The sequence below is a fragment of the Schistocerca cancellata genome, chromosome 8, assembly GCF_023864275.1.
Source record: "Schistocerca cancellata isolate TAMUIC-IGC-003103 chromosome 8, iqSchCanc2.1, whole genome shotgun sequence".
Classification (NCBI taxonomy): domain Eukaryota; kingdom Metazoa; phylum Arthropoda; class Insecta; order Orthoptera; family Acrididae; genus Schistocerca; species Schistocerca cancellata.
This window is the reverse complement of record NC_064633.1, coordinates 103530261-103553679: the sequence shown is the minus strand read 5'-3', so window position 1 is coordinate 103553679 and position 23419 is coordinate 103530261. Positions and strand designations below refer to the sequence as shown.

At 41.3% G+C, this 23419-nt stretch overlaps 1 protein-coding gene across 11 annotated transcripts in view; it reads right to left on the bottom strand.

The window, feature by feature from the left end:
• The window catches only part of LOC126094854 (uncharacterized), a 472827-nt gene that overhangs the window by 239587 nt on the left and 209821 nt on the right, over positions 1-23419 (bottom strand). For 5 of the 11 annotated variants that reach the window (XR_007521882.1, XR_007521881.1, XR_007521883.1 and 2 more), the window contains exon 2: positions 123-210. The exons of 2 other annotated variants lie outside the window; for them this stretch is intronic. Coding sequence is in view for 4 of the 9 variants with exons in the window: in XM_049909479.1 (XP_049765436.1) it covers positions 86-210; positions 20346-20559 (339 nt within the window). In the remaining 5 variants the exon portion in view is untranslated. Of the gene's footprint in view, positions 1-72; positions 211-20345; positions 20614-23419 lie in introns of those variants that run through there. 4 more of the 11 variants (XM_049909481.1, XM_049909480.1, XM_049909479.1 and 1 more) reach the window with 3 other exon arrangements.

Below are 23419 nucleotides of genomic sequence, written 5' to 3'. Positions count from 1 at the left end.
TCGGTGCTTTATTTCTACTTTGTGAGTACAGTATGAGCAGCTCCAGACTGCGTCTCCATTGTGTGGGCTCCCTCAGCAGCGGCGACTACGCTCTGTGGGCGGCTCTGCGGGCGGCGCCTGACCTGGCGTGGGGCCTGACTGCAGCTCTGCCCGCAGCGTGTCGGCTGCCTGCCCTCGCATGCTTGGCATGGCCAGCCCGGGCGTGAGCACCTGCTCAACAGGAAACAACACACGTGACGTTCCAGTGACACCTGGTTACGTTCTTTCTTACCATCAAATTTCAGTAGCCGTAATACCAACACCTGTTACTGCTGCTGGAAATACCAAGCTTGCATTTTATAGGCAAAAAGTGCACTTCAGAAGCGCATGACACATAGATGATTGCTAGTGCTGGAATAGTTGCTACCTTACACTTCAGGAACCCTGCTCTAGCCTACAATTGCTTGTCGTGATATATCTAGTTCCAAATAAATTAGGTTACTCCGAATCGGTTATTTACACTATGGTGTTCTGATACATGTATTTACAAAGTTGTAGACAGAGAAACTGGTAGACAAATAGGTATCTATGGTAATATTCAGAATACCATTTATCTTTTGTCAACGTTTGAAATGTTCATAAAAGAATTTCCCAAAGCAAGTGAAACAATATAAAAGAACTCAAGCAATAGGCCCATACGAAAGCTCAGTGTTCGTCAGTACATAGTTTCAAAAGATCTATTACTCCTTGAACCCTATCGAATGAACTTCCAAGTGCTATGTAATAATTCTACCGTCGAGACAGATTTATTGTTCTATAAGGTAGAGTTCCTGCCATTAATATGTTACGTTGATAAGTAGAAAATTAAGTGACTAAATGAGTGCTAAAGAAAGATCACTGTGGTTGGCGCAAATCAGGACACCTTCTATCTAATTAGACAATGTTTAGAGCCATTACAGGTAAGATTCTATGTTCTACATGCCGAACTAACATCGACTTCGTAAGCATTGTCTCGCTTGTAGGTTTTTCCTGATAATGTTTCATTAAATTTCTAACCATTACTTTTATTAGACATCTGAATATATTACACCAAAAACTAAGACACAATTACAGATTACAGTTCAGAAACTGCTGTTACTGTGTAGTGCCAATGACATTATTCCTCTGACTGAGATTTATTTCAGAAAAACTGTCATCTTATGTCTTTTTGGTATAGCAACGTTGACACTGTACCGAAACTCTGTTAATTAATATATTTCTAATCATGTAACTCATATGGTAACTATAACCTATTGCACAACAAAATTGTAAATATGGAAAACAATGAAGTCTATGATATAATTCTTCATGCTTTCCCGGCGATCTTTTGACATCTTGGATATTCGGGAATCCAGCCGGATGTTCGCGTCGTTCTCGCACGATATTTCAACAGCGTGCCTCGCTGTCTTCTTCAGGTGCTACCTGAGACTGGTCCTTGGGTCGATCGAGTCCAGTATTTATGCCTGGGAGGAGCTGGGCGTTCCCTAATCGGTCCGCGCCGGGTCGAGTGTTCCATCTGTGGTCCGCGCCCGCCAGACTCGGCTTCAACGGACCCCTCCAGTCGCAGATGTTCTGACTGCCGTCGGCGCCCGTTCTGGCCGTCCTCAACGGATGTGGTTATCATCTGAGGTGTGTCAGACCCGGTCTGAGATGTTGGGTACTCTATCTCCTGATTAGGGAGCGCCCAGCTCCTCCCAGGCATATATACTGGACACGATCGACCCAAGGACCATTCTCAGGTGGCACCTGAAGAAGACAGCGAGGCACGCTGTTGAAATATCGTGCGAGAACGACGCGAACATCCGGCTGGATTCCCGAATATCCAAGATGTCAAGTCTATGATATGTAATGTGATGCTTAAATACCATGTACAGCGTATCAGCGTATACCTCAGCACCGCACATTGCTAGTGTGCTTGATAGTGTGTTAATAAGGGATTACCATTCTATCATTCATTCATACTGCAGAAGGGAGAATCTATCACCTTTGGTTTGTTCGTGTTTGTTTATGAAACATGGTAGACAGTTATTTATTGGAATGTAGTTTTCTGTTAGAACTAATACCTATTCAACGACTAATTGTAATCAAAGTGCAAATTTAGTATCAATTTTTATAAGTGACTGATACTAATATGATTTTGTTCTATAAATGTTATACTGATAAGCTACACAAAGATGAGATATCATCATGATTTAGAAGATAGACCCTCAGAGTGAGCCAAATGTGAACTTGACGGGTCTTATAAAGTGTCCATTTTTGGCAAGTAAAACAATTTTTATGAGCCATAATATTAAAGGGAACTGCGACTGAATGTAGCAGAATGTTTGGCGTAATGAGAAACGTGCTAGTGGCCTAATAGTAATAGTGGCAGAATATTGGGCGTAATGAGAAACGTGCTAGTGGTCTAATAGTAATAGTGGCAGAATATTGGGCGTAATGAGAAACGTGCTAGTGGTCTAATAGTAATATCACCAAGACCTGAGAATATGAGTACTGCACTTGAGCTGCCTGCAGACAGACACAGTATCTAGGCGCCTGCCTCAGGGAGCCACTAGCGACATCACAGCAGTTAGAGCTGTGCACAGCCTGCTCGCCTTTGGCGGTGTTTACCTTTGAGTGCCAGCCTGCTCTCTGAAATTTGACCCTCATCAGTTCCGCTGTCGTCGTCGTCCTCGTCTGCTATGCTGACGGTGTCGTCGTCTTCAGCGTCTCTGTTTTCTCCTACTTCTTCCACCACGTCGTCGCCATGGTCTGCAGCAGCGAGCGGCGTGCAGTACGCCACGAGCAACACACCAGCGATCAGCAGGACGAGGCCTCCCTTCATGTCTGCAGTGGTTTCTACACTGGGTAACTCGCTACAAGTGTCACTATGGAGCGCACCGGCCTCCTATTATACTGCAGTGGGGCACGTATCACCCAACTCGTAGAAGGCAAGGACAGCTACACAGTGCTTACGTCAAAGTCCACAATCAGCCGCATCGTGGTCATACCTTAAAAGCAGATATATTTTCCTGGACATGGTATGAAACCTTGAGGCCCAAGGTACTAAAAGATGAAAACAAAATTCTAAGCACTACAGCTGATAAACGCAGTAAATCAAGAAAACTATTCAGGTACCTGAAAGTTTGTATACAAGAATTTCGAAACTCTTTCCTTCGTAAGAGCAGCGATATAAAATGGTAATGACTCACATTAAAAACTAATTAGAAAAAAGGACAAGAATTTATTTAATAACTGTTAAAGTCGGTCTTGTTTCCTTTCTTTTGCGTTATTGTGCCGCACACTTAGCTAGAATTTTTCAATGTTATGTATTCAGTTCTGTGATATGTGAGATTTCTTTATTAGCAATTATTAAGGTTTTTTGTATTGTTGTCTTTACAATGACCTGTAACGTGTTGTAATGCTACCTATCCACTCATTTCAGAGACTCCCCAAATTCTCCGTACTCTTAGGCATGACAGAAGAATAAATAGACTTGTGAACACCAGTATTGATGTTTGGTGCCCTTATAACTATGTTCCATATTAGGAGTTTTCTTTCCCATTTTTCGTATTGGTTCTTCCATTGTGACAAATAATAGCAACACAGATAACTATTAACCAAGATTCACATTCATATTAGCAGGAGCCATTCCCTCCGTTTTAGACAATTATTATTAACAGTGTCTGTATACAGAGTGTTGCAAAATGAAACCCTCTCACCATTTTATATCAGTCCAAACATCTATCATAGCCTGAGGCGACGTTAACTTCATAACATTTATAAATAATTAAACTTTCTCTCCATCTACGACTCAGAACTGACACAACATGTGATTGAAATATGACTAATGCATACAATGTGTTTCAGAGCGAATAGGCCCTCAGCCCAATTTTTATGAATCTGATTCCATGCCTAAATACGTGCTGTTAGTATACGAGGTGCATTCAAGTTCTAAGGCCTCCGATTTTTTTTCTAACTAACTACTCACCCGAAATCGATGAAACTGGCGTTACTTCTCGACGTAATCGCCCTGCACACGTACACATTTTTCACAACGCTGACGACATGATTCCATGGCAGCGGCGAAGGCTTCTTTAGGAGTCTGTTTTGACCACTGGAAAATCGCTGAGGCAAGAGCAGCATGGCTGGTGAATGTGCGGCCACGGAGAGTGTCTTTCATTGTTGGAAAAAGCCAAAAGTCACTAGGAACCAGGTCAGGTGAGTAGGGAGCATGAGGAATCACTTCAAGGATGTTATCACGAAGAAACTGTTGCGTAAATTTAGCTCGATGTGCGGGTGCGTTGTCTTGGCGAAACAGCACACCCGCAGCCCTTCCCGGACATTTTTGTTGCAGTGCAGGAAGTAATTTGTTCTTCAAAACATTTCCGTATGATGCACCTGTTACCGTAGTGCCCTTTGGAACGCAAAGTATAAGGATTACGCCATCGCTGTCCCAGAACATGGACACCATCAATTTTTCAGCACTGGCGGTTACCCGAAATTTTTTTGGTGGCGCTGAATCTGTGTGCTTCCATTGAGCTGACTGGCGCTTTGTTTCTGGATTGAAAAATAGCATCCACGTTTCATCCATTGTCACAATCGACGAAAAGAAAGTCCCATTCATGCTGTCGTTGCACGCCAACATTGCTTAGCAACATGCCACACGGGCAACTATGTGGTCGTCTGTCAGCATTCGTGGCACCCACCTGGATGACACTTTTCGCATTTTCAGGTCGTCATGCAGGATTGTGTGCACAGAACCCACAGAAATGCCAACTCTGGAGACGATCTGTTCAAGTAAAACAATTCTCTCCACTTTCTCGATCATGTCGTCAGACCGGCTTGTGTGAGCCATAAGTTGTTTCGGTTTGTTGTTACACGATGTTCTACATTCATTAAACTGTCGCACCCACGAATGCACTTTCGACACATTCATAACTCCATCACCACATGTCTCTTTCAACTGCTGATTAATTTCAATTGGTTTCACACCACGCAAATTCAGAAAAAGAATGATTGCACGCTGTTCAAGCAAGGAAAACGTCGCCATTTTAACTATTTAAAACAGTTCTCATTCTCGCCGCTGACGGTAAAATTCCATCTGCCGTACGGTGCTGCCATCTCTGGGACATATTGACAATGAACGTGGCCTCATTTTAAAACAATGCGCATGTTTCTATCTCTTTCCAGTCCAGAGAAAAAGAAATCGGAGGCCTTAGAACTTGAATGCACCTCATATGAAAGCTCCTGTCTGAGGCCTGGTATGGAAGTATCCGTCTTGCCATGCATTGTTTGTGTGTGATAGACCAGGAAGCCAGGAATGTCAGTCAATGTATGGACTCCTCCAGCTGTTTATGGTCTTAACTGCAGTATGGCGGCTTTCATTCTCTTATTCCATTTGGCAATGCATTCATAAATGGATTGAGAATAGCGATTGTCATTCACACCATTTACTGCTATACAATTAATGGTATGGTGACTACAGCCCCTAATCTTCTGCACTCCAATTTGCACCCATCTCACACATGAAATGGATAAAATTAGTTTACAAATTTATCATCATATAGTATTAACCAGCGGCTGTGTGACACAAAGTGCGGGTTAGCTCTCGGTCGGATTGATTTCCTTTTCTTAATCCATTTTGCAGTGTGCTACAAGGCATATCCAAATTTTCTGCAGCCTTCCTAAGCTATAAACCTCAAAAAACAGCACGTTTTACATGTTTCAGATCTTCTGCAGTCCATTTTCCACAAGGATGAAGCATAAACATGTAAATTCTTGGGTCAGTAAAGATCAGTCGACAATGATGGTCTGTGATCAATGATAACAAGTGTATCTACATAAGTGATAAATGTTTGTATACTGTTAACAGCGTTTCATTAGCGCCTTTGGATATCCGACAGATAATGAACGCCACATACCGCTCCGCGTCATCCAGGCAGTCACAGAGGACACAGCTATGCATATCTAAAGCGACACTATATTCCTTTCACATTTACATTAATGTTTGGTTGCAACATTTCACTTTATCTTCTCCCCAGAGGAAACCGCTAGTAGTGCCCATGGCCAACCCAAATATTGTGGGGCACTATTGTTCTTAGCGATTAGTCATAGAAGGTATAAAGAAAGATCTCTTTTGTATGTTCCCTCAACAAAAAGGTGTTGTTAGTGGAGGCTGGGGAGTCTTCCGGTGGATCACCCGCTAAACGTCTGTCGACCCGATCTTGTGTGATAAGGATTACTGAAAGTTGAAGTACTAACTACTGATGATAATTTGCCTCTCGTCATCTAATTCACGATATTCCATGTGATATAAGCACCTTTAAATCTAAATATGTCAGACATATCTGAGTAGCGTGTATAATCTGGAGCAATCCTATTTTTATTGCTGTCATCGTTCACTGAAACTACCGTAAGACTGATGTAGAAACGAAAGTGTCTGTCATGAAGACATTAAAACATTGTCAGAAATACATAATACGAAAGTCATACGGCCATCCATTTGTGAAGTCCACTTCACGTTGCACAGTAAAGTGTACTTCACAAAGAGAGTTGTAACTGTTGACTGTGATTCTTGTCGATAACTGGTTTGCTTCTAAGAGTTCTGGTAAAAGAAAGCTGAGTTTATTGTTCACTTATTTTTAAATTCCTTTCTTGGCTACTACTGCATTAAGTGTAGTTGGAATTTTTGCCTTTTGGTTCCTGTAAGATACACTCGGTACTCATGTGATTCACAGTATATTGGTAGGAATCTGTCTGCTAGCCTATTACACACTGTAACAGACAGTGAAGTTTTGTAGTTCAGCATAACGAAGTGGCTAGGAATCTCGCTTTGTACGTCAGGCGACCATAGCTACATATATGGAATCGAGATAATACTGTTTCAAGTCTACATAGGAGATTACCTGCGAAACACATGCATCACTTTTTAGGATATTGCTAAATGTTATTAATGTTATACAGAACTGTCTGGGATATTGAATATATACAAGCAAGGGGGCACATACAGTCACAAGCCTGACTGACCCATGGGGAGTTAAAAATAAGCGTTAAAAATATAAATTGGCCGGCATCTAACGATAGACACCTATTACCCAGCAAAAGCATAGTAAAAGGTTTCAGATCTGGTCTTAACTACGAGTCCCGATATAGTCTCAATCCAGTTATGTACTGTTCCGGCAGACCAAGTGACTGGAGATGGGAAGAATCCCTATAGTACGAAGTCCATATGCTGATGTAGATGCCGTTGAAATATTGTGTGCACACTGCAGGTATTTTTATATATAGATACATGTTAACGTTGCTACTAAAGTTTCATAACCAGTGAGTATAATCGTCTTGTTTCTTGCACATGAGATACTGCTTTAGATATATTACTTCATTAATGTCCTATAATAGTTCCAGATGATAACTGTCATAGCCGAAAATTAAAATTTTGTTTTCACGTCTGCATGTACATAGAAGTGTTAGTCTGCAGTTATGTATGTAGGTTAGGAAATGATTTAGTAACTAGAAGAGCACTGAAAGTACGGTTGTTATACGTTCCTCTTTTTATTGCTTTTCATAATGGCAGATTCAGTATCATTTCTCTCAATGTACCACAGTACTGAATACTGTAGATAATCAGTTATTAAACAGAATAAAGGAATTGAAATTTACATATCAGAATAAATGAAGTAAAAGTGAAATTATAACCAGCTCAGAATACATTATTTATAGTCGACTACTGAAGCAATTTTAATAATTTGGAAACATGCAACATTTTCATCCTCATTTATCAGCAATGACTGTGTTAGAGCTTATAAGACACTAGTTAAGAATCATGTATGTTTGATGCAAAGTGCAGTGGTGCTTTACTTTTCCCATTTTACTGCAGGTTGTAGGACAGTGTGGACACTTCCGACTGTGCCTCTGTTTTGTGGCGCCACTTCAGGAGAGGCAACTACCCACTGTGGTCAGCTCTGCAGGTAGCGTCTGAACTGGCATGTGGTCTGGTTCTGGCTTTGGTTGCAGCATGTCAGCTGCCTGCCCATCCATGTTTGGTGTGGCCGGCCCATGCATGAGCACCTGCTTAATGGTAATCAACACATGTGGTGTTCCAGTGACACATGCTTACGTTCCTGTCATGCCAGAAAATTTCAGAAGGCACAATAGCCACATATGCTTACACCTGCTACATCGTTAAGCTTCCCTTTGATGTGCAAAAATTATATGTAAGAAGTGGATGACAAAAAGATGAATGGTCTGATTTATTTGGAATAACTGTTATCTTACAACTCAGGAACATTGGCCTAGCATGTCTTGGCATACCAGTTAAATATTATGTTGCATACCATAAGCCAGTATTTTACAACATGGTAATGTAATAATACATATATGTATAATGGGATAAGCACATAAATAAATTGGAGGAATGTGTTTGTTAAATGTCCAAAAGGTAATTGCTTCGTTTTTACGTTTAACGTGTTTCTAAAACAGTTACGTAGATATAGTAAGATTTTTAAAACCAGTTATAGAGTTTTCCTCACTTCACTACGCCTTGATATGGAATTATCTTCATTGACAGTACTCTATCAGTTGTCTATCACTGAATAATATACTTCGTTGTAGAAGCCACTGACGTGTAGACACATTGTGCTATAAGCCTTACCGTATGTGAGCTTTAAAAACATAATTTCTGTAACTTACTTTTAACACAGTTACTGAAGCAACTTAAACAACTTAAAATACAGCTGGGAAAGTATGCCTATATGAGTGCTCAATGTATATCGCTGCATATCATCGAAGTGTGTAGTACATAATACAGGTTGAATGCTATTCTAATAAGCTTTGATGTACAATGCAATAATTGTATTGTGGAGCTAGACTTCTTGTTGTATACGACAGAGGAAATGCATCAATTTTTTAATTCCTGAGTATAAAATACATGACTAGTGATGAAATGTACACCGCTGGTAACACAAATCGGGACACATACTGTCCAATTCGAAAGCACCTAGACTTATTAGTGAATAGTTATGACTACACCTATAATTATAGGTATAGCCAGTATTTCTTTTCCAGGGGGTTTCAGTAAAGGTCATCAATGAAAACTGGACTTGTAATAGAACCCCGTAAGGCAATATATAGAGTGTGTAATTGTATATAAAGTCTATTTTATTGTCAGTCATTCAATTAGTAAAATATAACATTTATCATCAAGCAGAAATCAGTCAATAAATTTCATTTGACGATGGTATCTTCATAGAGATGTGTTTCTATATGACAGTAATGTTCTTGAGAGATGACAGTGAACATTTGTGCATACATGTCGACAGTCCACGTCTTTCCAGCACGAGGTTCAGTTTCAGACAATAACGAGTTAGTGAGTGGAGATAACACCATATAATAAACGCCACGAAGAGAGGAGAAGTACCTGGAAAAGAATGTACGTTTTACTCAGTGGTGACAACAAACACACAGTTTCCACTTTGTAGCCCATCGATTGTTTTTCTTTGGTTGGAATAAAGGTATGAGTTTAATGCTGTATGTCTCGTCGACAGCTAGGATCGCTGGACATGGAGTATTGCTCCGATTTTATTTTTACTGGAACTGAAGGAAGCGGCGTGGCCATTTTAAGGTATCATTCTTGTATTCGCCTAAACGAACTGTGAAGCTACAGAAAATCAAAATCGGGATGGTGGCTCTGGAGATCAACTCGTATACCAGGACTGCAAGTCTAGTGCACTATGCCAACCCGCTCAGTGCCGTGGTGGAAATGGGAAACGAAAACAACAAGATTTCCTGAAAGCACACAGTAGGAGCGCCATGTTCAAACCTGCAACTTATTACCAGTAATCAAAAATGTATTAAATTAAGCATATTTTAGAAAAGGTCGGTTACAGAGTTGACTGTGCTCGGATACTGCACGAAATTTAACGACTTTTCCCGACACTTAGGTCTATTGATTACGACTATAGCTTCTAGAAGTTCTCTTGGCACTATCTTCTCCTTTCCCTGATAGGTGTTTGAGGGCAATGTCGGAAATTGTTGTGCCGTTTGTGTACTGTTTGAGAGCCCAGTCAACCTTAGCAATCAATGATTATTTGTAAGTATTACATCACACGGTTAATTTAATTTTATCCTCATTACTTCAAATAAGCACCACATTGAGGATATGAGGGTAGTGGTAATAGGCCTTCACCAACCTTTGTTACTTCGACGCTTTCCTAGCTACAATACATAATGAAACGCTAGTCCTTCATGTTTCAATTAACATCCGTTTCATTGCCGTAAGAAATGCAGTATCTGAGAATTGGCTGATTTGACGGTTACATTTCTAGAGAACAGTTATAGACCTTAAAATGTGTTTTCAAAAATTTAAAGAAAGTACCAGAAACCTAGTTGGTTAATGTATATTGTTACTTATTAGTCTAAAGGAAATAGTGTGGTTAATGACTACCGAGTTTTAACTTTCTTCCCAGGTTTTTCAATATTCAACCGTGTAGTTTCACTTATTTATCAGTACAGACATCTGTTCTTCGTTGTTCCGCTGTCAGAAACATGCGCTTTCTGCTGGGTCTTTTGTTGAACACTGCTATATTTGGCTATGGAGGAGGCATCCAACGTCAACAAACCATTGATTGGTTACGTTCTTAAAAGAAACTAAGTGAAATGTTTGAATATTTTATTTGTGGTGAGAGTGCTATGGGCGGGATAGAACTAATAGACTGAAGGAGAAAGGAATACAAATGTTCATGGAGGGAACATGTTATTCTGGAGACCTGCACCGATGTTGTCCATGAAAAGCGCAAGAACCCTTATTAGAAGGATTTTTATGCTATTACAGGTACATTTTATCTAAAAGAAACCGTCATTTCTGCGAGATAGGCGCATCAAATGTAAAATGGAATGAGAGAAACCAATTTCATGTTGGTCGTGACTTTACGAAGATATTTTGATAATCTGTAATGGAAATAATGACACAAACACAATAAGGATTGGAGTACTCAAGTACAATTTCGAGAAGGGCATATCGACGATCGTCTTGTTGTTGAAGGTGTATAACACGGTAACTGAACGAAAAGGATTTTCAAATTTGATGTCGTAATAATATTCACAGTCAGACTGAACGATCATATGGTGATGACGCATCTGTTTGGGTAATTTCATTGGTTATCATTTGGAAGCAAATGAAGATGAATGACAGTTCGCACTCTTAAGACATTCTGAAAATTTGGAGTGGATACGTACCAAAAACCGGGACGAAACCAAAACGGCTGTTCTGAAAGTTCTATGAAGATTTCTTATTCTTTTGAATAATAAATCAGCATAAGAAAACTGTGACACCTTTGGAAAGACAAGTTATTCCTTCTCTTATCTGACATGTGGAAACAAGTCAGGAGGAAAGACCAAAAACAGGAGAGCGTTTCAGTCGATGAAACTCTTACTGTAATCCTAGAGGACAACTGATCACAAGTTTATGAAGTGGAGACGTATCTCTCTTCAAACATGTTCTTGCACAAAGCCGCAAGAGACATCCAGAGTCAATGAAATGACTTCTTACAATTATCGTTTGTCCGAAAAAGAAAGGAGACCGTTCAGATCCAAAGCTGAGAATCAACTGCCTTTCAAATTCTGTTATTTCAGCTGCAAGACCGAAATCCATCGTTATGGTGCTACGCCTCTGAAACAGACTATGTTACACCTTGAATTTCATCAACTCAATTTGTAACAGAGAATACTCGTACGCTCGTTCAGAGTATGGCCTGGAACAACACATTAACATCAGTTACACTGACCGATGATCATACACACAGTCACTCGGAGGCGCATTAATACACTCCTGGAAATTGAAATAAGAACACCGTGAATTCATTGTCCCAGGAAGGGGAAACTTTATTGACACATTCCTGGGGTCAGATACATCACATGATCACACTGACAGAACCACAGGCACATAGACACAGGCAACAGAGCATGCCTCAGTTGGACCAGCGTTCGTGCTGGACGTGCAGACCGCGTGAGACAACGCTTCATCCAGTCCCAAACATGCTCAATGGGGGACAGATTCGGAGATCTTGCTGGTCAGGATAGTTGACTTACACCTTCTAGAGCACGTTGGGTGGCACGGGATACATGCGGACGTGCATTGTCCTGTTGGAACAGCAAGTTCCCTTGCCGGTCTAGGAATGGTAGAACGATGGGTTCGATGACGGTTTGGATGTGCCGTGCACTATTCAGTGTCCCCTCGACGATCACCAGTGGTGTACGGCCAGTGTAGGAGATCGCTCCCCACACCATGATGCCGGGTGTTGGCCCTGTGTGCCTCGGTCGTATGCAGTCCTGATTGTGGGGCTCACCTGCACGGCGCCAAACACGCATACGACCATCATTGGCACCAAGGCAGAAGCGACTCTCATCGCTGAAGACGACACGTCTCCATTCGTCCCTCCATTCACGCCTGTCGTGACACCACTGGAAGCGGGCTGCACGATGTTGGGGCGTGAGCGGAAGACGGCCTAACGGTGTGCGGGACCATAGCCCAGCCTCATGGAGACGGTTGCGAATGGTCCTCGCCGATACCCCAGGAGCAACAGTGTCCCTAATTTGCTGGGAAGTGGCGGTGCGGTCCCCTACGGCACTGCGTAGGATCCTACGGTCTTGGCGTGCATCCGTGCGTCGCTGCGGTCCGGTCCCAGGTCGACGGGCACGTGCACCTTCCGCCGACCACTGGCGACAACATCGATGTACTGTGGAGACCTCACGCCCCACGTGTTGAGCAATTCGGCGGTACGTCCACCCGGCCTCCCGCATGCCCACTATACGCCCTCGCTCAAAGTCCGTCAACTGCACATACGGTTCACGTCCACGCTGTCGCGGCATGCTACCAGTGTTAAAGACTGCGATGGAGCTCCGTATGCCACGGCAAACTGGCTGACACTGACGGCGGCGGTGCACAAATGCTGCGCAGCTAGCGCCATTCGACGGCCAACACCGCGGTTCCTGGTGTGTCCGCTGTGCCGTGCGTGTGATCATTGCTTGTACAGCCCTCTCGCAGTGTCCGGAGCAAGTATGGTGGGTCTGACACACCGGTGTCAATGTGTTCTTTTTTCCATTTCCAGGAGTGTATAAGAGGTCCAATTCCAAGATAACACAGATGTGGCATTATGACGATAAGTACACAAGAAACGAAAAAAAAACATGTTTAACTCCACTCAGGTGTGAAATGTCCGTGACTTCCAGGATTCCAAGCTGGGGTGTTATTGCTTCTGATCCGTGTAGCTGGTCTTGGAGACTAGGTCGGGCACTTGCCGATCATTATTCTTCCCGCAAACTGACGCTATCAGACCTTAAACGAGGCAGTAGGGCTTGCCTCCGTCATATTGAACCACTCGCGGCTTGTCGAGGTCTGTAGCAGACATCAGGAGTCAACCAAAGGCAACAACTTGCCACCACGTTCCCTCCAGCTAGCTGACAGTACCAGGGCCTGCAAAAACAACAACACACACCTTAACCAAAGGCCCTAGCTCCAGACGTATGATCAGATTGATATCGGCAACCTAAGCTCTTGGTAGTGACTGCAGAGTGCCATGCAGCCAGTATTCAGTCGGGAACTGCGCTGCTGCCACGGTCTCAGGTTCGAATCCTGCCTGGGGCATTGATGTGTGTGATGTCCTTAGGTTAGTTAGGTGTAAGTAGTCCTAAGTCTAGGGGACTGATGACCTCAGATGTTAAGTCCCATAGTGGTCAGAGCCGTTTGAACCTTTAAAGCCGCCACAGCTCACACAAACTGAATGTTGACAGACAAAGGGTGTTGTTTGTATCCTCCACTCTGTGTCAGCGTTGACTTTCATCTGGCGATTAGTGCATATTACGAAGATTGACTTGCCCGAATTTTGTAAACTGTGCTTCTACCTCACACAAAATGTTTCATTGTTATGCCACCTGAAGCGCCAGAATCGTTTCTATTCTTCTCAGTGTTAAACAGTGTAATTCGTATAAATATAAATATAAATATGATGCTGGCAATAATCAGAGCAAAATACCTCGGACCTTTGGAGGTGACGGAGTCCCACCTCTAACTGACAAACCAGGGACTCCTAAGATACGACTTGGTAAACAAATGATAATGAGATGGGGAGCTATTAATATCAATGAGGGCTACTCTGGGAAGAAGGTAGAGCTGGCAGAGGCTGCAAGTAAGATGGGGCTGGACGTTTTAGCTGTTAGTGACATTCGGGTAAGGGGTGAGAAAGAAGAGGAAATGGGAGAATACAAGGTCTACGTGTCAGGAGTCAAAGCAGGAATAGCACAATGGGGTGTAGGGCTTTACATCAGGAAAGAAATGGAACCCAGCATAGTTGCAATAAGGTACGTAAACGAACGACTGATGTGGATAGATTTGACAGTGTCTAGCAAGAAAATTAGGATTGTGTCAGTATATTCGCATTGTGAAGGGACAGATCAAGATAAGATGGGTAGTTTTTATGAGGCACTCAGTGATGTAGTTGTTAGAGTAAAGGACAAGGATACTGTTCTGCTCATGCGTGATTTTAACGCCAGGATTGGAAATCGAACAGAAGGGTATGAAAAGGTTATGTGTAAATTTGGAGAGGATATGGAGGCCAACAGGAATGGGAAACAACTCTTGGATTTCTGTGCCAGTATGGGCTTAGTAATCACAAACTCCTTTTTTAAACATAAGAACATTCACCGGTATACTTGGGAAGGCAGGGGAACCAGATCTGTCATTGACTATATAATAACAGATCAGGAATTCAGTAAGGCTGTGAGGGACACACGTGTATTCAGGGGATTCTTTGATTACACTGATCATTATTTAATCTGCAGTGAAATTGGGATTGTGAGGCCGAAAGTGCAGGAGGTCAGGTCCATATGTAGGAGGATAAGAGTGGAGAAACTTTAGGATAAGGAAATCAGGCACAAGTACATAACAGCGATCTCAGAAAGGTACCAGTTAGTTGAATGTAGTCAATTACAGTCATTGGAAAAGGAATGGACAAGGTACAGTGACACAGTACTAGAAGTGGCTAAAGAATGTCTTGGAACAGTAGTGTGTAAAAGTAGGATGAAGCAAACAGCTTGGTGGAATGATACAGTCAAGGCAACCTGTAAAAGGAAAAAGAAGGCGTATCAAAAATGGCTACATACCAGAACCCAGGTAGACAGAGAAAGTTATGTTGAAGAAAGAAACAAAGCCAAACAGATAATTGCAGCATCCAAGAAGAAATCGTGGGAAGACTTTGGAAACAGGTTGGAGACTATGGGTCAAGCTGCTGGAAAACCATTCTGGAGTGTAATTAGCAGTCTTCGAAAGGGAGGTAAGAAGGAAATGACAAGTATTTTGGACAGGTCAGGAAAACTGCTGGTGAATCCTGTGGATGCCTTGGGCAGATGGAGGGAATATTTTGAAGAGTTGCTCAATGTAGGTGAAAATGCGATCAGTAATGTTTCAGATTTCGAGGTAGAATGGGATAGGAATGATGATGGAAATAGGATCACATTTGAGGAAGTGGAAGAAATGGTCAATAGATTGCAGTGCAATAAAGCGCCTGGGGTGGATGAAATTAAGTCGGAACTCATCAAATACAGTGGAATGTCAGTCTTAAATGGCTACACAGGATAATTGAAATGGCCTGGGAGTCGGGACAGGTTCCATCAGACTGGACAAAAGCAGTAATCACACCAATCTTTAAACATGTAAACAGAAAAGATTGTAACAACTACAGAGGTATCTCTTTAATCAGCGTTGTGGGTAAAATATTTACAGGTATTGTTGAAAGGAAAGTGCGAGTATTAGTTGATGACCAATTGGATGAAAATCAGTGTGAGTTTAGGCATCTTAGAGGTTGTCAGGACCAGATCTTTAGCTTACGGCTTAATGGAGAAGTGTTATGAGTGGAACAGGGAATTGTATCTATGCTTTATAGATCTAGAAAAGGCTTATGACCGGGTTCCTAGGAGGAAGTTATTGTCTGTTCTACAAGATTATGGAATAGGAGGCAAACTTTTGCAAGCAATTAAAGGTCTTGACATGGATAGTCAGGCAGTAGTTAGAGTTGACGGTAAATTGAGTTCATGGTTCAGAGTAGTTTCAGGGGTAAGACAAGGCTGCAACCTGTCTCCATTGTTGTTCATATTATTTATGGATCATATGTTGAAAACAATAGACTGGCTGGGTGAGATTAAGATATGTGAACACAAAATAAGCAGTCTTGCATATGTGGATGACTTAGTTGTGATGGCAGATTCGATTGAAAGTTTGCAAAGTAATATTTCAGAGCTAGATCAGAAATGTAAGGACTATGGTATGAAGATTAGCATCTCCAAAACGAAAGTAATGTCAGTGGGAAAGAAATATAAACGGATTGAGTGCCAAATAGGAGGAACAAAGTTAGAACAGGTGGACGGTTTCGAGTACTTAGGATGCATATTCTCACAGGATGGCAACATAGTGAAAGAACTGGAAGCGAGGTGTAGCAAAGGTAATGCAGTGAGCGCTCAGCTACGATCTACTCTCTTCTGCAAGAAGGAAGTCAGTACCAAGACTAAGTTATCTGTGCACCGTTCAATCTTTCGACCAACTTTTTTGTATGGGAGCGAAAACTGGGTGGATTCAGGTTACCTTATCAACAAGGTTGAGGTTACGGATATGAAAGTAGCTAGGATGATTGCAGGTACTAGTAGATGGGAACAATGGCAGGAGGGTGTCCACAATGAGGAAATCAAAGAAAAACTGGGAATGAACTCTATAGATGTAGCAGTCAGGGCGAACAGGCTTAGATGGTGGGGTCATGTTACACGCATGGGAGAAGCAAGGTTACCCCAAAAGACTCATGGATTCAGCAATAGAGGGTAGGAGGAGTCGGGGCAGACCGAGGAGAAGGTACCTGTATTCGGTTAAGAATGATTTTGAAGTAATAGATATAACATCAGAAGAGGCACCAATGTTAGCACTGAATAGGGGATCATGGGGGAACTGTATAAGGGGGGCTATGCTCCAGACTGAACGCTGAAAGGCATAATCAGTCTTAAATGATGATGATGATGATGATGATGATTTAAAAAATCTCCGTCAGTGTAATTTGTTTCACTTGTTTCTTCTTATTTGTAACTTTTCTTGTGGATGCTGCATATAAGTTTTTTTAAATACTAAAGAAGTTTTCAGTAGGAAGATCGTGTACTCTTTATTTCAGTACCATAATAGGTTCACTGAATACTGAATGCCTACTATTTTTTGTAGCCCATCCTATGAGCCACTCGCTGAATTTTGTAAGGAGGAATGGACGACTTGGTCGTGGTTTTCTCAGCCGCCACCGTGGACATATCATTGAAATAACTAGTATGTACGTTTAACATTTCAGAGGTTTCAGATGTAACCCATCTGCTAAAGGAATTCTTTGCGATACAAAGTTTTCTGTGTGCTCTATTTGACCCGACGAAAGCACTAGTGATTTCTAAGACGGTATATAAGTACGTATGTGTAATGAGTGTGTGGAGCTTGACCAAATGAAACCGCATTTGCGCATATGCGCATATGAATGCGATTAGATGAGAGCCAGCTTAGGACGTTGAGATGTTATGTCCCCACCTACAACTCAGAGCTGACTATACTCCCTTTCAAGTTGAGCACCCCACATTACGGTGCACGAGTCATCCACAATTCCATCTCTAGACAGAACAGCGTTCCGCACTTCCCACTTGAATCTCATCTTCAGATACGCATCATGTGTTTACAGAGATGATCGAAAACGTTTTTTCGTTAAAAGTATGTTACAAATATAGCCAAAGTGACAAGTTCTCAACTGTTTTTACTTATCTTCGAATCACGAGAAACTATCTGCCATTCCATCATTTACCTTTCCGCAAAAAATCGGTACCGAACGAGACTGTCTGTTTCTAAGCCGTTCTGAGAACGCTGAAATTTTTGGCTGCTGTAGGTCTCAAGCTGTAAGAATTTTACCAACACCTCTACCTTGTTTATGTTCATAGCTTTTGGAGCAGCAAGAATCGCTTTATTAGGCTGCCTCAAGTGCTCATTATGTATTAATTCCGTGTACTTGCAAATATTCTTCCACTATACATAGGTCCTATAAGACGTCCGATACATCTTTACGTTGTTTTTATTCAGTTTCACAGTATTCCTCATTATTATTATGGCTATTCTAATGATGTCGTCAGAAGTACTATCAGCACTTACCGACTCTTGGCTCTTTTAAATCATACGGAACTTACCTTCCAAGTGTAAAAATTGTGATTTCAAATTAAAGTTTCCCTTTCATCTCTTAACGGAATAAACGAGAGCTCTTCTGCAACAATATCTGCTGCTTTTAAAAATAGTACATATAGGCACTTAGATCTCAATGGGACATACAGAGGCCATAGAAAAACCCTGCACAGAACACATTTACAGTAAGCACATAATTCCATTAAAAACTTCAGAATTTTGATAACATTGTCTCTCGTAGTCGTCATATGTCTGTATGTCTGCTTACACGTGTAAGACATTGGGTAGCAAAACCATTTTTTTTAGTTACATCGGTGCTTTATTTCTGCTTTGTGAGTACAGTAAGAGCAGCTCCAGACTGCGTGTCCATGGTGTGGCGCCCCCATGGCGTGGGCTCCTCCATCAGCGGCGACTACGCTCTGTGGGTGGCTCTGCGGGCGGCGCCTGACCTGGCGTGGGGCCTGACTGCAGCTCTGCCCGCAGCGTGTCGGCTGCCTGCCCTCGCATGCTTGGCGTGGCCAGCCCGGGCGTGAGCACCTGCTCAACAGGAAACAACACACGTGATGTCCCAGTGACACCTGGTTACCTTCTTTCTTACCAGAAAAGTTCAGAAGCCGTAATACCAACACCTGTTAATGCTGCTGCAACGACTAAGCTCGCTTAAAAGCAAAAAGGAACGCTGATCTAGCCTACAATTGCTAGTCGTGGTATATTTAGTTTCAAATAATGTGGTATACGGCCAATCCGTGTTTTACACTAAGGTGACCTGATACATGTATTTACAAAGTTGTAGACACAGAAATACAATATTCAAAATATCATTGATCTTTTTGCACGTGTAAAATGTTTAAAAAAATGTTATGCAAATGTCTGTGGTGAGACTTTTAAAAGTAGTTTTAGCGTTTTCCTCAGTTCAGTACAACCGTCATTTACAGTAGATCGTAATCACCTCAGTCACTGCATGATGTACTGTTTTGTACAAGCCACTAACATGCACACATATTCTGTGACTAAATGACTACTGAAGAAAGATTCACTGTGCGTGGCCCAAATCAGGACACCTTCTATCTAATTAGACAGTGATTGGAGCCATTATAGTTATGATACTGTGCCCGTTAAGCATTGTCGCGCTTGTAAGTTCTTGCTAATAATGTTTCATTTACTTTCGTCACATTACTTTCATTAGGCATCTGAATATGTCACACCAAAAGTACGACATAATTACGGACTACAGCTCAAATTCTGCTGTTACTGTGTAGTGTCAATGACATTATTCCTCAGACTTAGTGACACTAAGGTTTATTACAGAGAAACTGTCGTCTTATATCTTTTTGGTGTAATAACGTCGACACTGTACCGAAACTCTGTTAATTATTATATTCCTTAACAGGTAACTCGTATGGTAACTGTACCCTGTTGTATAACAAAATGGTAAATATGGAAAATAATAAAGTATACCAATGTAAAAAGGAACGTCAGTTAGGTAATGAGCTACATTTTCAGCGTGTTAGTGTATATTTCACCACCGCATAATGCTATCGTGCGTGAGAGTTTGTTAATAATGTCATAAAATTCTATGATTCTTTCATGCTGCAGAAGGAAAAGTCTGTCACATTTATTTTATTAGTGTTTGTTTATGTAACATGGTAGAAAGTTATTTATTTGTTAATACCATTACCTATTCAATGACTAATTGTATTGAAAGTGCAGTTTAGTACCAATTTTAATAGGTGACTGATACTGATATGTTTTTTGTCTAAATATGTTATACTGATAAGCTACACGGAGATTAAATGTCATCATGGTTCAGCAGATAGACCCTCAGAGTGATCCAAATGTGAACCTGACAGGTCTAACAGGGGGTCCATATTTGGCAAGTAAAACAATTATTATCAGACATAATATTAGAGGGAATTGTGATTGAATGTAGCAACATATTTAGCCTATTAAGAAACGTGATAGTGGTGTAATAGTAATATCACCAAAACTGGACGACATGAATGCTGCACTTGAGCTGCCTGCAGACACAGTGTCAGAGCGCCTGCCTCAGGGAGCCACTAGCGACACCACAGCAGTTAGAGCCGTGCACAGCCTGCTCGCCTTTGCTGGTGTTTACCTTTGAGTGCCCGCCTGCTCTCTGCATTTGGACCCTCCTCAGGATCGATGACGTAGTCATCGTCGTCTGCTATGCTGTCGCCGTCGTCGTCATCAGCGTCTCTGTTTTCTCCTACTTCTTCCACGACTTCGTCGCCATCGTCTGCAGCAGCGAGCGGCGTGCAGTACGCCACGAGCAACACACCAGCGATCAGCAGGACGAGGCCTCCCTTCATGGCTGCAATGGTTTCTAGACTGGGTGCCTCGCTACAAGTGTCACTAGGGAGCTCACCGGCCTCCTCTTATACTGCAGTGGGGCGCTTATCACCCGACTCGTAGAAGGCAAGCGCAGCTACACAGCGCTTACGTCAAAGCTCTACTGTGGTCATATCTTAAAGGCAGAATTATCTTGCTGGACATGCTATGAAACCTTGAGGCTCAAGGTACTAAAAGACGAAAAACAAAACAGTAAGCACTACAGCTGATAAATGTAGTACAACCAAGAAAACTAATTATGTACCTGAAAGTTTATACACATAAACTACGAACGTCTTCCATTCGTAAGAACAGCAATATAGAAGGGAAATCACTCACTTTAAGCACTAATTTAAAAAGTACAGGAATTTATTCAATAACAGTTAATGTCATCCTAGTTCTCGTTACATTGTGTTATCATGCTGCACATTTAACTAGAATTTTTCAATATTAAGTATTACAATTCTCCGATTATTTATGTCAGAATTCGTTATAAAATTTTTGCAATTATTAAAGTTTTGTTTTGTTCTCTTTACAATGAATCTTACGTTCATATAGTGTAACCTATCCATTCATTTAAGAGGCTTCCCAAATTCTTCATACTATTAACCATGCAGAATAATAGACTTGTGAACACCAGTACTGATGTTTGGGCCCCTATAACTATGTTCCATATTAGGAATTTTCTTTCCCCTTTTTCGTATTGCTACTTCCATTGTGACAAATAATAGCAACATTGATAACTATGAATTAAGATTCACATCCATATTACCTGGAGCCATTCTCTCAGCTTTGTTTAGTAATTATTCACAATTTTTGTGTACAGGCTATTGCAAAATGAAACACGTACACCATTTTATATCAGTCCAAATACCTATCAAACTCTGAGGAGACGTTAACTACATAACAGTCATAAATAATTAATCTTTCTCTTTATCCATCACCCAGAACTGACACAACAAAGGCTTGAAGTGAGACTCTCGTGGGTACTAATTCATACAATGCGGTTCGAAACGAACAGCCCGTGAACCCAGTTTTTCGGAATCTCTTTTCATGCCTAAAAGCGTGCTGGCAGTAAATGAAAACTGCTGTCTGCTTCCTGGTATGGAAGTATTCGTCTTCCCCTGCATTGTTTATACATGACGCACCAGGAGACCAGGAATGCTAGTGAAGTATCTATACATTTCTCAAGCTTTTTATGGTTTGAACTGCTGTATGGCGGCTTTCATTCTCATATTCCATTTGGTAATGAATTCATAAAGGGTATGAGTAAAGAGACTATCATTTACGCCACGTACTGCTGTACAATTAATGGTATGGTGACTACGGCCCCCAATCTTCTGCACTTCACTTTGTCCCAATCTGAGACGTAAAAATCGATATAATTACTTCACAAAGACGTCACCATATAGTTTCAATCAGCGGTTGTGTGACACAAAGTGCAGCTTACCTCACGATCGGATTAATCTCCTTTTCTTAATTCATCTTGTAGTGTGCTAGAAGCTATATCAAAACTTTCAACGGCCAACCTAAGCAATAAACCTCCATCAACAACTTGTATTACATGTTTGAGATCTTCTGCAGTCCATTATCTACCTGTCTGAAACATAAAAATGTATACCGTTGGGTCAATAAATATCAAGGAGAATGATGGTCAGTGATCAACGACAACAATTGTATATACATAAAAGATAAATGTGTATGTACTGTTAACAACGTCTCATTACCGCCTTTGGACATAAGACAATTAATAAATTGCATACCTAAAGTGACTCTATATTCCTTTCACATTTACATAAATGTTTAACTGCAACATTTCACTGTATGTTCACTCTCGAGGAAACCGCCAGTAATGCACCTTACTAAACAGTTGTCGCCATTCTCACACCTGACTGAGCTGGTGGGCAAAATCCATCACGTGGTCAACCCAAACAGTGTGGGGCGCTATTGTCCTTAGCGATTCGTAGTAGAAGGCGTAAAGCAGGAATTGTCTTGTGTTTCCTCAACAAAAAGGTGTTGTTAGTGGGGATCAGGCGAGTTTTCTAGTGTATCACCAACTAAACGTCTGTCGGCTCGGTCTGGTGTGATAAAGGTTACAGAAAGTGAAGTACTAAATACTGACGATAATTTGCCTCCCGTCATCTAATACACAGTATTCCATGTGATATAAGCATTACTCAGTACTCTATTAGTTCTCTGTCACTGAATGATATACTTCGTTGCAGAGGCTACTAACATGTAGACATACTGTGCTGTAAGCCTTATCGTATGTGTGCTTTAAAATCATAATTTCTGTAGCTTACTTTTTAACTCAATTGTAGAAGGAAGTTAAACAACTTAAACAAATTCGGGAAAGTAGGACTATATGAGTGCTTATTGTATGTCGTTACATATCATCAAAGTGTGTAGCACATAATACAGGTTGAATGCTATTCTAATCAGCTTTCATGTACAATGCAATAATTGTATTGTGGAGCTAGACTTCTTGTTCTATACGAAAGAGGAAATGCATCAACTGTTTCTAATTTATGAGGATAAAATGCATGATTAGTGAAGAATTGTACACCGCTGGTAGCACAAATACTATCCAATCCGGAAACTCCAAGACTCGTAAGTGAATAGTTATGACTCTATTCCCTACACCTATAACCATAGGTATAGCCTGCATTTCATTTCCAGGGGGTTTCAACAAAGGTCATCATTTTAAACTGAACTTGTAATAGAACACCCTATGGCAATATACAGAGTGTGTAATTATATATAAAATCTATTTTATTGTCAGTCATTCATTTCGTAAATTATAAAGTTTATCATCAAGCAGAAATCAGTCAATAAAATGCA